The 19,725-nt window shown below is 37.2% G+C and overlaps 2 protein-coding genes across 5 annotated transcripts in view; one reads left to right on the forward strand and one right to left on the reverse strand.

The window, feature by feature from the left end:
• The window catches only part of dnc (phosphodiesterase dunce), a 396,997-nt gene that overhangs the window by 62,429 nt on the left and 314,843 nt on the right, over positions 1-19,725 (forward strand). The window lies entirely within an intron of this gene.
• The window catches only part of LOC117160155 (uncharacterized), a 71,135-nt gene continuing 52,417 nt past the window's right edge, over positions 1,008-19,725 (reverse strand). The window contains exons 4-9 of one of the 2 annotated variants that reach the window (XM_076625401.1): positions 6,403-7,290; positions 4,256-6,081; positions 4,099-4,170; positions 2,996-3,820; positions 1,725-2,888; positions 1,008-1,457 (exon numbers count right to left, since the gene is read on the reverse strand). In XM_076625401.1, the coding sequence (XP_076481516.1) occupies positions 1,797-2,888; positions 2,996-3,820; positions 4,099-4,170; positions 4,256-6,081; positions 6,403-7,240 (4,653 nt within the window). In that variant the 5' untranslated portion in view covers positions 7,241-7,290 and the 3' untranslated portion in view covers positions 1,008-1,457; positions 1,725-1,796. The remainder of the gene's footprint in view (positions 1,458-1,724; positions 2,889-2,995; positions 3,821-4,098; positions 4,171-4,255; positions 6,082-6,402; positions 7,291-19,725) is intronic. The other variant, XR_013060328.1, reaches the window with a different exon arrangement.

Genomic DNA, 19,725 nt, shown 5'->3' on the forward strand with positions numbered 1-19,725 from the left:
TCTAGTAAAAATGTTTAAAGTTTATAAAGATAACATGTTATTCTAACGCTTGCATTTCTAAATGAACGTAGTATAATTAGAAAACATTTTTGCTAGTGTGTACACAGCTTTATTGCGAGCTTATTTACCGATTTGACGAAGCATTTATCGCGCTTTATCGCGCTAGATAATATTTCGTTGACCTTTCGTCATGCTTTACTTGTTGCTCGCAGTATTGATTGTTTAGTCAGGCAGCCATTGAAATGCTGCCTCCAGCTAGACAGTGTCTAGCTGATTTTACAGCATCCTTTTTACAATCATAATGTTTCTCACGCCTCATTTATACGAAAGAAAATGTTTCTTATTTTGCGGTGATCACCAGTGACTGAAGTTGTTTTTTTTTTACTAAATTTAGAAAATAGCATAATTGGAATGATTAAAAAGAAATTAATCCACGTTAAATTGATCGAACACAAGTTAAACTTTAAGTTAACAACGGCGCACGATATAATTTTTAGGTTGCTTGAAAATAGGATCAATGATTCACTTTAATGTTTGATGAATCACCCGATTGAACAGAAATTCGTTTGGAACCGATTCGTTTCGGTTTGATGACAAATTGTAATTGGTTCGTGCCAACTAATCTATCTGATGTACGAGGTAACGAAATCTTGTGAATCACGAACGCGACTGAAATTCCTGCTGGGCTCCTTTTAATATCTTCTTCACTATTAATATGCAAATCAGTGAAACCATATATTATCCAACGAAAATATTTTCCTAATCTTATGTATTACGCAGAATTTATTTATACATATGTACTTGAATGTTGATATATGTTCTTTCATTTCATCTGTAATCTAATTATATGTATACATATATTCATTACTAAAATTATAATGTTTTAAGGGTAGAGAGAAGAAATAATTTGTAACGTTTAAAAGAATTTTTTTCACTATCAAAAATAGAATAAATCAGAAGAGCTAAAAGCCAATAAAATCTCCAATGGAAAAAGTCAAACGCTCCGATAGACAAGCAAAATTTAATATATATGTACAGACCGACGAATTTACATTTTGTACGATCACAAAACAATACCAAACCATGATACACTGGACACAGCAAATGTTTCTCTTTTTTCTTACAGTTGGATAATCTCAAATTTAATTTCGTCCTGACGATTGATCCTATTACGCGTTGGTTCGATGAAAGGACTATCGTCCCCTGGTACAATAGTCCAGCACTATTGATTTGAAAAGGGCGCCATTCAACTGGCCACATTATTGGAAATTACATACCATTTCCTTTGTCGCATCCATCTTTGGGTCTATATTTCTGTTCAGCCAGTTAGAAGCCTCTGGTGGACGTTTCTTCGTCCGATGAATGCGTCCAGAATGAATCATGTCCTCCTTCCATCCATCCAAGGTGTTCCAGAAATCGACAAGTATTATTCCAAGTAGCGCCATCGATAGCCAATTCTGAAACATTATAGAAATGGGCCTAAATATTCTATGTTTCCAGCAAAATAAGTAGTAGAATAAATTTAATTAATTAAATAAACAAATAAACAATAGCCTTCTATTATATTTGCCATATGTCTGGATAGACCCTTAGATTTTATACGAAATTGATAATTTAATGTAATAGTCATGTTTTGTACGAGGCCATCGAGTGTTCTGGTATTTAGGGGCAAAAATATACAACTGAGAAGTAATTCTAAATTTCGAGCCAATAATGTATCTCACCTAAACAAGTTCTTTAACAAAATATTCTGATCCTTTTCCACTACCACTTTTTCAAAAAATGAGTTACAAAGATCAATCAGGGTCACCACAAGAACAGTGCACCTTCTTCATAACCCCAGGCTTGGTCTCTATCAACCCGCTGCAAGCGCAGCGTACTGAATCTTGCTCGTCATCTTCTATTATCCTTGATCGATCAGTCTTGGCTTTAGGGATCTTCACCATACAGCTTTGATCTGACTTCTTTTTCGTCTTCTGGTAACAAGGCAAGCCCTTTCCAAGTTGAATTGCACAGGTACAAACCTCTTGATCCTTTGTGGGTTTCTTGGTAGTTCTTTTCAGAGGATCCTGGGCTCTCAGAACCTCCTGGAGTTTCCTCAGCTTACATTCTGGGCAAAAACTCTGGTATTGCATTGTCTTATCAGTACTTAGGCCGATAGTCTTCTTAGGCGCTGGCACGGTTGGTATTACTTTGAATATTGGCAATGTTGGCTGTTGTTTTACTTGAGTTCTAGGTCCTTGTAACGGAGTGGACATAGTTTTGCCACATTGACAACAGTTGCATTTGCCTTGATCTAGCTCGCCAGGCATTTTGCCATAATAAACGGACCTTAGTTCCCTTTCTGGGCCCAATTTCATTCGGGCTCCTTCAGCTCTAAGAGTTTGGAGGACAGCTGAGAGAGAATGGTGAGATGGAACTGGACCTTGAGTACCTGGAGGAACGCTACGAATTGCAGTATGGGCAGGAGGTGGGCCACGTGGACCAGCAGGAGAACCTACAAAGCCAACAGGTCCAGGAGGAACAAAACGAGGACCACGAGGACCAGGAGAAGCGCTACGAAGAATATCAGTATCCTGAACAAAAGGAGGACGATCGCCAATTTCTGTTCCGCTCGCGTGGAAGGATGTGCTTTTGTGTATATGTGAGCTTCCAGTGATTTCCATAGCCGCTATTCGCTCCTTCAAAGGCTGCCTGTAATTCAACAGTTGCTCCATAATGGCTGAATCAGGATCTATAGCTTTCGTAATAGTCACTAATTGTGGTTGAGCTTGTCTGGTTATTCTTGGCGTCGTTTGTGTTTCGACGTCTACGACTGTTTGTGTGATCACTTGAACAGTTTCGATTCTTGTAATTTCTGTTTGAGTGATCTCTATTTTCTTGCGGGGCTGCAAGACGACGATTGAGATTAGATTTTGAAGATTATAAATTTTGAGGAGCCATGTAAGTAAATTAGGCTCGTTAGAATTGAAAAAATATTTATTTTGATACTAACCGGAGGAGGTATAAGTGGACAGGTACAGATGAGTTCTTCTTCTTCTTCTTCTTCTGTAAGTACCTTTGGCTCCTCCCATACAGGTATTTCTTTTTTTACTAGCTCTTCTTCAACTAATTCTTCGTCTCGCTCCTCTGGTAATATCTCCACATATATTTCTTCTTCCTTAACATCCACTGGAACTTCAATTTCTTCTATCTCTTCCACTGGCACTTCTTTGATCTCCTCTTCCTCTTCAGGAACCAATTCTTCTTCTTTTTCCTCTGGTTTTTCGACTTCTATATCAATTTCATCTTCCTTCACCGTGATTTCGACTATCTCTGGAAGCTTCTTTTCTTCCTTCTCCTCGATTTCTTCTTTTGGTAATTCTTCTACCACTATTTCTTCAGTTTCTTTCATTATTTCTTCTTCCTCAATCTTTTCTATTGGATCTTTATCTTTGTCTACTTCAGGAATCACTGGCATTTTCTCAAGTTCTTCTACTACTTCTTTCGGAGTTTCTTCAGGAGCAACCGGAGTACTTTCTTCCAGTTTTTGCACCACTTCTGGTATGGTTTCTACTTGAGGTGTCACACCAGAGATCGATGGCGTTGTTGGTGGCTCGAGAGGATACTCTGATTCAAGTTCGATCAGCTCTTCAGGTTTTTCTGGAACTTTAACTATAACTTCCTTTTCTTCTACTTCTGCCACAGCAGTCACTTCTACTTCAGCAACTTTTGGTTTCGTTTGTACTTCAATTTCTCTCTCATGAAGTTTCTCTTCGTGTATTTTCACGACTGCTTCTTCGCGAGGTCTCGGCTTCGCGACTATTTCTTTCACGTCGGTCTAGAAAGGATCACGATAATAACTTTTAATGAAGCTGAAGAAGTATTGGACATCGAACTTTTATTGTAGCGAAATTGGATTATGTTTTATCGAATATGAAGTCTATACGATTGTGATTTTTTATAATATAAAATCGAATCTAACCTAAAAAACATTACAATTTTATTACTTTTTAATTAAATCATAAATAATTCTAACATAATTAGAAAAAATAAATATTTTAATAAAATTCTAATTAATTGTATATTAAGTTTAAGTGATAGATCTATAATACTCACTCCAGTGTACGCTGACATCATAGTAGCTAACTGATCAGCCTCCTTCTTTACATCCACACAATCAGGACACTTCTATATTTCAAAACGATCAGAAGAATTATGTATATCGAATAATTTCGCTTCTTAAACTTAATAAATATTATACTGTAAGCAGTACCGCGATTGTTGTTCGAATAGCATCCACGTCATCCTGCCATAATAACATCTCTTGTCGTGGGACCAGGACATTATCTTTGTCAATTTTTTCTTCTGGAACATCGCTTGGTGGAACATCTGTCCTTTCATCTACAAGTGGTTTTTCCTTTTCAACTACGGTAGGTCCAAGAGGGGTAGCACTTTCGAAGGGTCTGACGTCTTCGACAGGTCTAATTTCTTCTACAGTTGTAGTGTCTTCTATAGGTATAGGCTCAACTTTCTCAACGGGTGTAATCTCTGCGATAGGTCTAGGTTCAATTTCTTCTGTAGGAATAGGTTTAACTTCCTCAGTAGGTCTTATCTCTTCGACAGGTCTAGGTTCAATTTCTTCTGTAGGGGTAGGTTTAACTTCCTCAGCGGGTGCAATCTCTGCGATAGGTCTAGGTTCAATTTCTTCTGTAGGAATAGATTTAATTTCCTCAGTGGGTCTAATGTCCTCGACAAGACTAATGTCTTCTGCAGGTGTAATGTCTTCCACAAGTTCAATTCTCTCCGTATACTCAATGTCTTCTACAGATTCATACTTCTCAATAGCTTCTAAGTCTTCTACAGGTCTAGGTGTTTGAATAGCTTCTTCCACATCTGTAATTTCCTCAATAGCATCGGTGTCTTCTAGTGATTCATATTCCTCAGCAGAGTCAATATCTTCTACAGCTTGAGTTTCTTCAATTCTAGTTTCCTCAATAATCATAGTTTCCTCGATGGTCACCCCTACTTTTGCTGAAGGTTCTTCTACTTCTTTATCCTGAACCTCAATTTCTTGTTCCTTTTCAACAGGTGGAACAGTCACCGGTGTTTCACCAATTTCCACATCTTCCACAGTAGCTTGAGCCATCAGTTCTGCCAAATCAAATTTCCAACCATATTTTTCTAGTAACTCCTGTGGTGTAACACGATTCTCGTTCAAAGCAATCATCTCTTCCTCTGTTAGTCCAGTTTCAGAGAGCACGACGTCGTTGCAAATAAAGTCCGAAGCACAGATATAGTCATCTCCGTACTTGTCCAGCTCCGAAAGAGATCCTATTCTTGCCAAATAATCTTGAGCTTGCCTCAGCCTCTCATCCTCATAGGCAAAATCGTCTGGATGGATCGCCATTTGAGCGTCATCCACGTCTATAAGGTCTGCTCGAACGACGCGCATGGCAACGTCTACCATTTCAGGTTTCATTTCTATGTCGACATCAACTATATCTGGTTTGGCCTCTAGATCAATGTCAACTAGCTCCACCACAGCTAGAATATCTTTTTCGACCACGTCATCCTTAACCAGGACACCCACATCGTCAACGTCTGCTAGGTCTTCGACTCTACCAACCTCTTTGTCTTTTACAGGGACTTCAACTAGTATTCCCTTCTCAAGCACATCAGCAAAATCATCATCTTTGCCTATCAAAGCCTCTATCTTGCTTATGCTCATGTATTTTTCTAATTCGCCTCTGCATGTTGCTAGCCTTTTCCTCAACTGTTCTATCACGTCTTCTAATTGACAAATTCGATCAGCCATTTGTTGATTCGCCGTTGTCTTCATGTGTAATTGTTCCTGCAAGGCACTCACGGTACTGGCAGCGTCCGCGTCCACCTTGCACCATAATTCGTCTGCTTGTTGGAGGGTCCTCATGTAAGCTTCCTCACGACTTTCCAGTTCCGCGATCTTTCTTTTCATGTACACTTCGTTCTCTGCTAGCTGTTGTAGCTTTTCTAGACATTCGATGTCGTTTGACTTGATGGACGCGCAGCTGGGCACTTTTTCTAACCATTTTTTCTTGCACTCTATTATTCCACATTCACCTACATGTGATTTCAATTTTAGCTTTGGACGAAGTTATGCATACTTTGTTTCCTAATTAAAAAGGAGAGGGAGAATTTCTATTTTATTCGCACCAATGCCTAAGTTTTTTCCTTATATTAAAAGGAATTTCTTCTATGAGATGCTTTTTTACCAGTTTCTAACAACTCGTTTAAAGAACGATCAGGACCGGAATTTAATACTATATTTTTATATTGTATAAATAATTGTTTTCTAGGCTTTCAAATATTTTTTCGATTTTCGTAAATAGTTTGTTTGAGTTATGCTACGTTTGAGTTTAATTCTCAACTAACCAGTTTCACATTGCCCATCATCCTCCGTTTTAGCAGCAGTCTCTCTAAGCTTTTGAACCTCGGCAGTCAGTTGTTCAATCCTTAACTTAATCTCCTGTTGCAACTGCTTAGCTTCTTCCAATCTTTTATTCCTATCTTCTAATGCAGCTTCCTTCTCGGCACAAAGAGCCTTGGCATCCTGCATTCTTTTTTGAGCCTGTTTCCTCTCAGCCTCAACTTCCCTCACTCTACAGTCAAAGTGTCTACTAGGTGTGCTGGGGCAGTACACTTCTCCAGAAGCTGGACCTTCAAATTGTTTCTCCATGATTCGTTGAAGTCCAGGAACACAGGTACCCTGGTTCATTCTCCACATGTTCCAGACCATCACAGCTGGCATGGAACACTCCAGAATATTCAATCTCTTTTTCAGATCACCTTGATGCTTCTCTAGTTCCACGTTCCTCAGCTCGCGTTTGCCGATGATCTCTCTGAATCGACGATGACACTGTCGATACATCTTGGTGGTCTTAGGGACCTTGTCTTTGCTCAATTCGTCCAAAGACGGCTTCTTGTCATTTAGGCCGATCTCTTGAGACTTTCTAAATTCTTCCTGGCTCTTCGAAAGCTTCTCTTCTTGAGGCTCTTGGATACTCTTGCTGGATTGGGCATTTGAAGAGCCTCGAGCGTTATTTCGTGCTACGGATACCACTTCTGAAGCTATCGACGCCGCGGCTGATGGTGTTTTCCAATATTCTGAGGCTGTCATGTTCTCAGCAGTTTCGGATGGACTTTCAGGCGTGTGTTCGGAGATCGGTACACCGGATTTTGCATCTTCTTCGTCTTCCATCGCATCATCGTTGTCTGCCATAACGACTTTGTGGTTGTTCGGTTTGTGGATGAGTCACGTGATGTTGTTACCTGGGTTGGTAGAATATTGGTGTTTAAGGGATGTTGGATTTTAGGATTGGAGATACTGGAATTGAAGTAAGTGGAATGTTGGTGGAGTGACAAGAGCTTTGTGAAATTGGATTAAATTGGAGTGACGAGGAGCTTTCTCGTTCTTAAGCGAAATTCTCCTATTTTTCTATTTTCTTATCTCTAGATGTTCCAATTCCTCTATTTTCCTATTTGTTTATCTACTGAGATTTGAAATTCATTTTATCATCCTAGCTATGGATGGACGTGGCTGAGTGTTTTCTAAGAATATTTGCATCGAGTGAAAAGTACACAAAGGCAGACAAAGAGATAACGTACACATATACATGGGTGAGGATAAATGCTTGTGGAAAATGCATACTCAAATAGTTGAGTTGCGAGTTGAGAATTGAAATCGGAGAGAGTTTATCAAAGTAAGAAATTCTGAGTGAGAGTTGAATTCAGAGTTTAGTCAGAAGTTAAATGGAGCGCGAGATAAACTAAATAATCAAATCATTTCTAGTGTATTATACTGGTTAAACATAATTGTTACAACTGAACAATTTCGTTTGCTAGTTTGAAATTCAACATCTCTATATTTTCACGCACCAAAAGCAGCAATGTTTAGACTGCAGATTTATTTATACGTTGGTGATAATTATAAATATTAGAAAATATATAAAACTATGCCTAAATGTAACAATATGTAGGATATAAAACGATATATTTAAAGAAATAGAAATACAATATTTAAGTTAGAGGAACATAAATTCCACGAACAGATTTCTTTAAATTTTGAAAAATAATTTTCTAGTGAAGGAAATCTAAATTTACCTGACAGATGAATCTTTGTGAATTTTCTTAAGAACACGCATTATTTCGGTACGAAAATAGGGCAAGTTTCGAGCTGTCGAGCTTCATTTATGGTCTCGATTGGTTAAAGTAAGTCACATGTTGGCGAAAAACACGGGTTTAATTTTGGAGGAGATCCAAATGCGATTAACGTTTGATATTTCAGATAACCATCGCAGCAGCTTCAACAGATTCAGCGGAAATCACAATTCAATTCCGTCTACTCCATCAATTTTGTAATTTCGTTTGAACGTAGCCACGATGACATCGAGAGTCGAGAAGCTTCGTGTCGATCGATCGATTTCGTCATTCTTTTCATCGAAGTTCATGTTAAATATATTACAAACGATAAAGTGTAAAGCGCATATCAATTAAGAGGCGTTTCAAACGCGTAATCGTGCGAACGATGGAATATTTAATCGGGAGTAAATGTAATATGAAACTTCTAAGAATCATTTCTTTAATTATTGAGAATCGTAGGACTGGAATGTAAAAAGTTCTTTTGTCTTGTAATTCCATTTTCCAATTTTCTTACTTTCCAGTATCATTTTCCAATTTTCTTATTTTCCAGCTTCATTTCCCACTTTTTCTTATTTTCCAGCATCATTCCCCAATTTCCTTATTTTCCAGTATCATTTCCCTTTCACTTGGAATTTTTGTTTCCTTTCCTACTTGTACTATCATTTATTTCCTCGTTGCCTGATTTTATTCTCTATCCTTAGGAATCTTTCTTCGTTCCTCGATGTTCTAAATTCCCCCAAATTTCAGCCACTGTAAATATCGAACTTTTGTCACTCCAGTCAATTTAGAAAAAAAGATACATTTTACTTCCAAAGTTCCATAAACCTAAACTAAAGCGCAAGAGCCACTTATCGTTATTTTCTTTACGAAAATCCCTTTGTAAGATCAAGCAAGTCGTAATCGATTTAGAAACGAGCTCGTTCGACTGTCATCCACGTGGCAATGTTCACGGCTCTCTGGCGGTCAGACTTTTCTCTGTGAATCGTTTCCGTTTAGGGCATCGTAAAGAAACAGCCACGTGGCAAATGGTACGTGAAATCTCGCGGAAATTCCACGCTCTGGATACTTCCCTGTGTTTCGCCTTTTGTTTTATGTTTACTGGATGACGTGTTACGATAATGGACAGTGTGTACAAGACAAAAGAACCTTGCGAGGTAGTTGCAGCAATGGGGTCGAGCGGAGAAATTGTTCAAAGGGCTTTGCTGCTGAGATTCTAGGATTTTCGGACGAGAAGGTCGGAATAAAATGAATATTTGTTTGCAAAATGGTTTCCGATTTCTCAAAGTGCTTATCCAAATGACAGTTTAAAGAATAAGTTGGAGAATAATTCGTCACTTGGAAATGCGAGGAAGTTAAATTGTGCGGCAGCTCAGTTCCGGTTGCTTCTTAGCAATGTGAGGTTTTGGCTTGCAATTTCTATCTTCCTAGCCTCTACTTTCATATTTTCGTACTTTACTATTTTACCACTAACTATTTTCTTATTTTCATGCCCCTATTTTCCCACCACCCGTTTTCCAGTTTCCATATTTTCCTATTTTCTTATTTATATTTACTTATTATTTTCCCATTTTCTAAATTTTCCGCATTTCCACGTTGCTACGTTATTTCCAAAATTACCACGACGGTTATAGACAATATAGAAAATTATAGAAAATTGACGATTAAGAAATAAGAAACCCCTTGCATTCCACGTTCAGGTAAAACATTCGACGAGGATGGAAGGAGTTGGAAATAAGAACATGGGCGGTTGAGTGCAGGGTTAAACATCAATTTTTTCCGACTCGGTTTACCGCAGAGGAACAACGTTAAAGGATAAACCGGCCTAAGCCCGGAAAAGCCCTGTTTTATGTCGAACCAGCCTGAAAAGGGGGTTGACCTCGCTCACCCTCTACTTTCTCCGCCGCCCTTCTTTCTGCACCTCTCGCAAAATCAATAGTATCGGTGTACCGAGTTTATCCCGCGCTACAGACGAGCCTACAACCGGCAAGTTCCGGGGAATTTTGCCAACGGGGATGATTTTAGATCAGTTATCGATGAGAGCATGGAGAATCGTACTGTCAGGCGTTGGTTTGTGGAAATTTCGATATCTCTGGCAAGAATTCTTCAAGTCTGGATGAAATAAGGGCTTATTTCAAGTAACCTTGGTTTGGTGTTTTTAGCAACATGTAATATACATCTAATATGTACTCTTTTAATGTAAAAATATTGTTAGTCCTTATTGGACGTAATTTTGTTAACAAAAAATATTAATTGAAACGCTTTCTGTATCTCGATAAAGTACATTGTTATAATAAGCATCGGATGTTCTATATTTGGTACATTAATTTTTGTAGGGTAAATAAATAGTTTCCAATAATATGTGGCAAATTTAATCTTTTAAATACAAAATTATTGTGGTATTTTTAAGAGATATTTTAGACTCCGTTGAATCTAATTTTTCTATCGGAAATATGAGAAATATTCTGCTGAAATTGAGAACAACGAATAAGATTTCCTATAAATTAGAAACGGAGGACTTTTAATTGAGATCAGCGTTAATTGCAGAGGAAGTTTGATGCCCCGTTAATTGGTCCTATTCATCGCCAAAAGGGCAGCCAAGTTTCAAATTCGTGATTAAATAAGTTGACTTGACGACCGAGACTGGACTTGCACGATGCAAACTCCACGGATAATTATGTTCTCTTGAACATTCGTTTTGACACGTGGCTCAAACAAGATATTCAGCAGCAATTAATTAAAAGGCAGATGCTAGAAATAATTCGTTTCCTTTACGACCACGTTTTACTCCGCGAAACTTCGTAATTCTCCGTACAGTACCTGGGAATTCCCTAATAACTTTCAGAATAATTTAGATTGCAATTTATACGATTCTGAACTTACGAAAGTTTCCCTATAAATAAAAGTAGAGCTGTAAAATATTCAACTGGAGGTTGAGAAACTGATCGTGATCCGTAATTTCAATCCGAGCTTTTGTCATCCGAAACTGAACATTTAAGCGGACTTTTCGATATAATAAAAGCAGCAAGATGCTTTAGGGATTGACATTAAAATACCAGAGTACAAGAGATTAATTGCAAATTGGAAACCGATCCGAGAACTTTGTCGTATCTTTCGCGTTTTTCAAATTAATGTATTAAATATAGAGAAATGATATTTGCTGCAGAAGGTACAGGGAATTTTTCAAATAAATTTCCGTAATTTTCCGAGAACCAATTTCTTCGATACAAAACTGTCAGAATATTTTTAAATAATCCTTGCAATTTATAATGAATATCATGAATAGAATATCATAATAAAAAATATTCTTGGAATTTTATAAATGACAATTATACTATAGATAATTATGCAAATTTATATTTTTACATACATTGACAAAAAAGTGAAGCCCGAGCAAAGATAAGTCCTATCTCACAATTGTTATAAAATGTATTTTATTCTTCATGTTTTATATATTTTATTTACTAAATGTATATTTATTAACATTTATATACATTACATCCACATGTGTCATACCGTATGCCACATACTCTCGACATTTTACATTTTCCTTCGCGTAATATAAATTCTCTGGACATTTGCTGCTCGAAATTCTCCATAAATATATAAACAGCCGCGGTCGACTAATAATCGTCGCATTTAGCATTTTATTGCTCGTCCAGGAATTGATAACGTCCCTCGAGGAATTCTACCCCTGTTCCACCCCTTTTTCTCCAATCTCTCTTCCCGCGTCGTTTTTCCAACGATGCAGCGCTCTCCAATGGAATGCCCAATATAATTTTTAATACCTCCGCTTCTACTCTTTCACCTCTCATTAAATTTCGAATACCCGCGGAATCCCCTTCTATTTATCATTATTTCACCCCTATTAAGCAGCCTGCTTTCTGTCGATTCCACTCTCATCAAGCACGTTATCATTTACGTCATAATTGAATGGGATAGCCATGGAAATCAGTTTGAAGTAATTATTTGTTGAGATCATGATAGGGATTTACAATAGGGGGTGGGGGTATTGCGAATATTCGTCGAATACGCGTTTTGGCTTTGTAATGCGTAGGCGATGAATTTGCATGTACCTGCGGCAAGTTTGGAGATGGAAATGTGCACAGAATGTATGCAATATTCAAAAATGCTTAAAATATTCAAAGTATATATAACACGCTTTGCGATATTTAACAAACAATTTTCTTTACCCAAGTTTCATTTTTTTGATTATAATAAAAAAAAAAATATGAATTCGTGTAATTAACCGCAGCCCGGTAATGTGATAATCGCCGCTCTGGATTCTATTTCAGATACTGTGTGTTTCTCAATGTGCACAGAATTCATTATTCCGGTTACATAATTTCTCATGGGTGGGGGGTGGAATCGAGAATTTTTATTTAATACGGCAGTTCTGCCTCTTAATGTATGACGATAGCCTTGTCTCTTTCAACTTGAAAGTTTCAAGTGTCAAGAACTGTTTGCTTCTTAACAAGAACGTAGGAAAATATCATTCCGATTAGGCAAATTTTTATTAGAGGGTGGAATTGTAATGTATCTATCAGTGTAATGTATGATAATCAGAGATGCTTTTCTTCGATTAATAAGTTCTTTAGTGAACATGTTCGTATAATACGACTGATAATATTATTCAAATTAGATGGATTCGTATCGCGTGCAAATAATTGTTTCATTTATTTTGACTTATCGATCTTATCGAAGGTCACAATCGCGATGGTTTAATGATGTAACCGGAATTAATTAACAGAGGGTAATTCATCCCTGACGTGATGTTTCATATTGGAAGACTAATAAAAATCGACTAATTAATTAGCTAATTATTTAAACCTAGATTCCGATGGAAGGAATAGTGACAAAAATAATCAGCCCTATGATAATCATGAAATAATAAAAGATAATCCACCTTGCACGTATTTCTCTTTCTTTATGCGAGCTAAAGAATACTCTGGATTTTTTTATTTCTCTTTCGTACGTTCCAATATCGATTCCAGCACTTTCCGATGACCGATAATAGCTTTTTACTACTAGAATATCATCTATCATCAAAAACACAAAAGCAGAGATAAGGATTTTTCAATTTTGCTGATTTTTCGTGAAACGTTCTCTCGATGAAGGATCGATTAGCCTCGATAAAACGTTTGCCGTTAACTAATTGGAATTATGTGCCCAGTTAACGATTCCCAGTGGTACGAATCGATAATTTAGGCGTCATCCGCGAAACTGAAGCCGATATCGATAGTTGAAGCACCTGTGTCATTCGAGTCTCACTGAATATCAGTCTGTACCGCAAAAGAGACGATTAAATATCAATTTACCTAAAATACGGAAGTTCCAGTAGTACAAGTCAAGCATTGAGGTTGAATTGAAACGAATAAATCACGTTCTTGATTCTTTCGATAAATGTGCAATAAAAAATCGGATAAACCCTTGTATGTAGAGTCCAATTAACCACCCAGAAAGCAGCTTCCAGAAAAGATTTAATTTCAAATTGCTCGGAGCTTTCAGTAGTATAGATCAATAATTCGCGCTAGGAGCGCTCAAAATCGATTTCTATGCTTTCCTACCTCTCGATACTCGGGAGTTCTTCGCTTAATAGGCTCTCTTCAGTACTTGGAACATAGTTTCGTCGAAATATTCGAGTTGACTTGCCTGCAGAGAAACGAATCGAATCAGAATGGCAACGTATACGATTTAAGAGTAGAGTCTTTTTCCCACGTAAGCGAAACCCATTCGTTTTCTATTATTTCAGGTATGAGAAGATTTAAATTCATTGATTTGAAACGATTAAGACACGCTTTCACATTTTTAGAGATCCATAAGTCAGTTTTCTCCGACCGTAGTTAAATCATCGTCACGCATTATTTTGCTATATATTAATAGTCACAATAGCAACGTTTTTATCCTTAACCGTTCAAATAATTTTAAATTTTAACTTTAACTATCGTATCTAGTCCCCAACGTATTTTTAACGATCTATATTGCTTGGAAAATAAATTCCACCTCAATCGCAGTGACTTTATTTCGTTTGAATGATGTAGTCGCTCGAGTCAATGACATTTTCGAAAGCGACCAATTGTAGAAAATTCCACGATAACAAAATCATAGCGATAGTTGAGAACTTCCCATTACAGTCTCGTACGTTGGTATTCATCGGGCGTTACAAGTTGGAGAACGATTCCCGTGAATTTTCGCATGCACCAGAAGCAAACGAAGTTGGCCTGCATGATTGGTCGCTTAATCCTGTTTCGAAGTTCATTTCGATGGCGCGTCGCAACCGTTCCGTGAAAACCGAAGTTCAACAAGTGACTGGGACCTTAGTTTTTCATTAAAACAGTAGCGTAAATTTATAACGTTTTAAATTCCTGACAAAATTTTGTTTCTACGTCGAGTTCCTAAAACGATTTTAATGAAAACCCGGGAAAATTAGAATTTTCTATCAAAGCGTTTAATAAACAAAAGTTTAAATTTTCCAAAAATATTCGAAAATCAACGTCGACGCGAGCGGACATTTTCGAAACAACGCGAAATAATTTACACTCGTTTCCGAGGGAAAAAGTTTATCTAGGGGGTGGGACACGAATTTGTCGCAACTTATTGCGGTTCGTCGATCAGCTAGAACACGGCGACAGAAATATTCTCAACGATTTCTCTTCCCACCGCGTTATAAAACACGCGTCGCGTCATAAATCGCGGAGCAACGATGCCGCGAGGGACGAAACGGAAGAAAAAAGAAAACGAGAAAATACAGCGAGATCGTATTCTCTGGCTTGCAATTAGAGACAACGAGCCGCGGTGCGATAAATTAGCAGCTGAAGCTCCAACTTTTACACATGTAGGTCGAGTATTAAATAAATGGCGAGAACGCAATTAACCTCAGAGTTCCTTCCACTTACTGTGCACCGTTTCGACTATCTGAAAAGTATTTAATTAAGTGAAGAAACCAGAGGAGTTTCCGAAGAAAAAAATTTCAAACCAATTGTCGAGTAGATGGGTTGATACTGACTTTCTTTCTTTGCGCGTCTTCTGTTCGAAGCCAGAAGAAGAAGCTACGATAGGGAGCACGTTCATATATTTCTAGCAAAGGACATTACCAAAAAGTTAACCTCGTAGCTGTAGTTGAAGGCTACAAGAAACAGCAATAGAAATCTACTTATAGCTCTTTTGTTTCTAGACCTTGCAATCCAAAAGAAAATTTTTATTCGACGACTCGATAATATAGACCTCTCCTTATTTAGAATTAAATAAAAACTAGAATTAAATAGAATTTAATAAAAATCATTAAATTCTATTATCTTCGTAACAGGAGTCTGCAGGTCACGCATATACAAAAGTAAAGATGTAGAATCTTTCTTCAAGTAATTACTTCAACAGTGACTATCCTAATGCTTGAGTTTATACAATTAAACGACAATGTTCATATTTGTCCATACAATCGTTAATTTATTGTGTATGTAATTCAAGTTATTGAGTCATTCGAATCAAGTAACTTAGCTTTAAGCCAGTGTTCATATAATTCAATTGAAATTATTCAAGTTGAACCAGAAATATTCACTGAACCATAAAGTTTCGCTAAAATTATCAGCAAACGTTAATACCAAATATTTCACCATATAGTCATTCGTCTTTCAAAACCTATAATCAGTTGTAATAATTATAACAAAAACGCGAGATCTTCGTCTATTCAAAAATAACCAAAACCATACGCTGCACGAAAAGATCTCGCTAAAATAACCAGCGATACGAGCGGTAAATAGCACGTCCAGCTATCTCTCTTTATAGTCACGATAATTTGCTTTATAGTCACGCCTATTCTAACGATTTCTCGTTCTAAAGACCACAAACTGTCTCGTGTCACTTGGACGACCTAATCTTCATCTGCTTTCAGCCGCAACAACGTCGTTACATGGGAATTAAAACAATGGAACAGTTGTTCCCTTGCAAGTAGGTCCCCTAATGGCACGCCACGCGTTGTTTCTTGCAGCCAGTCGATCCATTAGCATAAACGATTATATGAATGCGCATGAACGTGCTTCCCGCGCGGCTTCCTCCTCTTTAAAGTTGCATTGCAAATGGGATCGAACCCAGACACGCGGCGGGAATTCTGATGCTCCGTTCTGGGGTTAATACCCATAACTTTTCCAGAAAGCTCTACACACGCGATTCCCACTGTGCACACTCTCGTCTCTAATATTTGATACCGGCAGTCATGCTAATAGCGTCCCGACTGCTGCGTCGCGACGCCGGGCGTCCCGTGATTATGTACGAACCATCGATTTCGTTTCGCTCCAACTTTCCATGAACTAGTACCTTTTGTTCGATGGCGTCCAATTGGAACGACGACGACTTTTTAAGGGACGCGTGTAATTTCAGATCGTAGAATTTTTAGGAAATGGTAGAAATTATTAATATGATGCAATTACTGTATTTATGGGAAGTTCGGTCGGAACAGAGATGGCTTGTCTTGAATTTTAGATTTTACAACGTTTAGGATAAGACAGCAATTGTTATTGCTACACAATTATTATATTGTTATTACTTATTATTTAATTATGCATTTTTATGAATTTATGTAAAATTCGGCAAGTTCGATATAACGAAGGCAGTTTGGTTTTTTTGACAGATGTTCGAAATTTTAGATTTTAAAATCTTTATAGAAGAGAAATTATTATCATCATTTGTTCTTGGTTATTAGTGGTATATTATATTTCTATTTACCGTCAAAGTACCAGTCGATAATAGTTCACGAGGTATAAGTGATAAATACGAGAACAAGTGGAAGTGGGACGTACATGGTCGGACACGGTTCCCGCCTACATATTGACATGACTCTTTTCGCTTAGATCACTTGAAAACACGTCGGAAGTAAAAGTTGCTCAATCGTAGGCAAACTATTGTTCGACTGCTAATTAAATTTCTACTCTAAATACTCCAACTAAGATCGCTGGTTGAGTTAAATTTCTATTTTTAACTCTAGCCTAGTAATTTAGCACACGAGACAAATTTTCTATTTAAAACGTAACAGTTACCATTTTCAGGTAAATCTAGCTTCTCCGTGAAAAGTAGATCAACTTTTAATCATTCGAAAAAAAAAACATAAATTTTTAGACCAATCTGCCTGAATCTACCCAAAAATTGACGAAAGTTTAATAAAAAAAAGTCCTTAACCAGCAATGCAATATATAATTTTTATACTAACAATTTCCAACAATGTTTTATACGTATTTCTATTTTTTCAACAATGAAAAAGCAATTTTCAATTATTTTATCAATTTCCCAATCTTTCATGTCCAACTATCCGAAAATTGGGCTTTAACTTCCTGGAAATTTATTTCCTCACAAAAGGTACACGGCCGTCAATGACCTGCATCGCTGCAACGATGCATATTTCACGATGCATACGTCACTGGGCGGCCGATGACGTCACTGGTAACCTACATACTTTAAGAGAAGAAACGATTCCGATGCAGGCCTGGCCTTTATAGACAGTGGAACCTCCTCCCTGAGCAGCACGAGTCGAGACAAGTTCTCACTTAACTACACGCGCATTTAATGCTACCTGACACGTACTAACTCATCTCTAGTCACGACATCGTGCGTGAATGTTCTAGTCACGAAACCGCGCGTGAAACTTCTAGTCGTTACATTTCAAACGGCCTATTAAATGTTTCAGTTGTTCCCGGAATAATGTAAAATTAATAGGAAAAGGAGAAACGTGAGTTGAGTTTTAGTTTACGGCTGATCTACTTTAAGTTTGTTCCACTTGTAGTGGAAGAAATATTTCGAGCATGGTTGATCGTAGTTTTCATTTTATAAATATGTTTACGTTCGATGTGAAATTAGGGATTTTGTAATTTTGTCCATTTTGAAAGTAGGTTATTTAGTTTTCGGTTGACTGGTCTAATTTAAGTTTGTTCTACTTAAAACGTGAAAAAGTATCTCAAACGCGGTTGACTCTAAATTTAGCTTCGTGAAATTTTTGCGAATTTACTTTTATTTAGTTCGAAGTCGCTAGAGGAAAGATATATACTTCGCTGCAATTTCAAATAAATCGTATTAAAATACTCGTCATTCTATTTTTCCAGCTTAAATTTAATTTCGTTCAACTTTCAGTAAGGAAATAAAACGAATTCTATTACGTAAAGGATGTTAATTTTAATCTTCGTCGTTTTGTCATTTAATTCACCTTCGACTTGTAATTTTAATCTCGAGAAATAATTCTATCCTTCGATTAATGACAATATTTTACATTTCATTCGTATTTCACTATCAAGAAATTTGCATACTATATTACCATATCTTAAATTCAGTTCATATTTTACAAGCGGTTTATATATTATATATTACCATATTTTGTATATTTAAATTGTTGGGAAATAAAATCGTATAATAAACCGTTCACTGGAATCGCGATTTATCCGCATCAGGAGAATGCGATAGAAGGGGAACGTAGCTACGTTTAATCAGCCTGAATAGCATGGCCACGGTCTCTGCGTTTTACATTTTCAAACACGCATACGTGCATCAGCCTTTCGATTGGCCTGCCATGCTTTCCACGTTTGCAGATATACTCGTACACTAACACACTGCCAACTGGCCAACTTGCATATAAAATTCTAAAACGAAATTTTACTGAAATATCCATAATTCATTTCTAAACTCGACCAATTTTCCAGTTTAAAAGGATACGTAAGATATTTTTTATCTTAGAAAAGTATCTAATCAAAATATAAATTCCCAAATTTGTATGTGTGTGTGTGTGTATATGTGATCTGTTATTTGTATCCCATTTTTAAAGAAGAAAATTTTGGATTCAGAACGAGAGCGAGAGAATTATTTGTGCGAAACACGTAAGTAGTATAAGTCAGTCAGAAGTGAGACATGCTTCCAAGATAGCCAATAGTGCAATTTACCGGTAAATTAGACAAGAATGACATGGTTTCAATTACCGGAAAACCCCGCAAGCACAATAGTATAGAGTCAATCGATGATCCACCTTCATCGCGACTATCCAAGTCCCAATCCAATTTTCTGGCGAAATGGAAGGAAAACAAGGACGGATTAGCCGACAAACCTCGACAGAACGTTCTCCGCTAGGTTTTGGTTACTTAATAAAAATCAATCCAACGTTCGTGACTATGGAAAATCGAGATACAAAAAATTATGTAACATTTCCCAAACAGAGCAAGCAAGAGTTTAGACAATCGTTCCACGAGCAAACGATGGATGAGAAATAAAGCGACCATGTAATTTTCGTAGCGGTATAAAACAAATGGGAAAATTGAAGTTTCTTCGACTAAGAATTTCAGAATTTTTCTTCATATTTCTTCGGCATTCGAAGAGATATTAAAAATCAAAGAATCAGGATTACGATTATGATTAAAATTTTCTACAGCAGGAAGAAAAGTGAAAGGTCAATAAATTATGCAATATTTCTTGGTTAACGTATTATCCATGAGCCTTGCGCGTCACAAAGGGATCTCCCAATAGACCATGCTTTTATCCCTTTCGACCCTAACGTTCTTCTTCGCCACCCTCTTTCTCTCGCGCCTCTTAAAAATACACGAG

The sequence above is a fragment of the Bombus vancouverensis genome, chromosome 16 (assembly GCF_051014615.1).
Source record: "Bombus vancouverensis nearcticus chromosome 16, iyBomVanc1_principal, whole genome shotgun sequence".
NCBI lineage: Eukaryota > Metazoa > Arthropoda > Insecta > Hymenoptera > Apidae > Bombus > Bombus vancouverensis.